This window comes from Cariama cristata, unplaced genomic scaffold (assembly GCF_000690535.1).
Source record: "Cariama cristata isolate BGI_N322 unplaced genomic scaffold, ASM69053v1 scaffold24861, whole genome shotgun sequence".
Classification (NCBI taxonomy): domain Eukaryota; kingdom Metazoa; phylum Chordata; class Aves; order Cariamiformes; family Cariamidae; genus Cariama; species Cariama cristata.
The window spans coordinates 14,552-14,854 of NW_009597947.1; the positions used below are offsets into that span (position 1 = coordinate 14,552).

The 303-nt window shown below is 63.7% G+C and overlaps 1 protein-coding gene across 1 annotated transcript in view; it reads left to right on the plus strand.

Annotated features, from left to right (window-relative positions):
* PPARGC1B (peroxisome proliferator-activated receptor gamma, coactivator 1 beta) overlaps positions 1-303 on the plus strand; it is a gene marked incomplete at its 5' end in the record, with an annotated part of 12,353 nt that overhangs the window by 7,549 nt on the left and 4,501 nt on the right. The window contains 1 exon segment of the mRNA XM_009709107.1: positions 69-105. Within this exon segment, the coding sequence (XP_009707409.1) occupies positions 69-105 (37 nt within the window).

Genomic DNA, 303 nt, shown 5'->3' on the forward strand with positions numbered 1-303 from the left:
GCGAGCACCGCGGGCGCTGGAGGGAGCACAGCTCCGCTGGTAACCCTGCTTCTCTCCATGCCTTTCAGAAACACCCCGGTGTCTCACGCTGTCCTTGGCACACACGTAAGTGCGCATGGGGCTAAATGAACCGCGCTGGGGCTGCAAAGCTGCCTCGGTTTGTCTGGCTGGGCATGCATCTGCAGTGAGCAAACGAAGCTGCTTTTGCAGAGCAGACTGAGCCATGCAGCTGGGCGCGGGGCTGCGGGGAGCCCTGGCCATCACTGGGGTGCAAGGAGCTCAGAGAGCTCCGGGCCGAGGGCA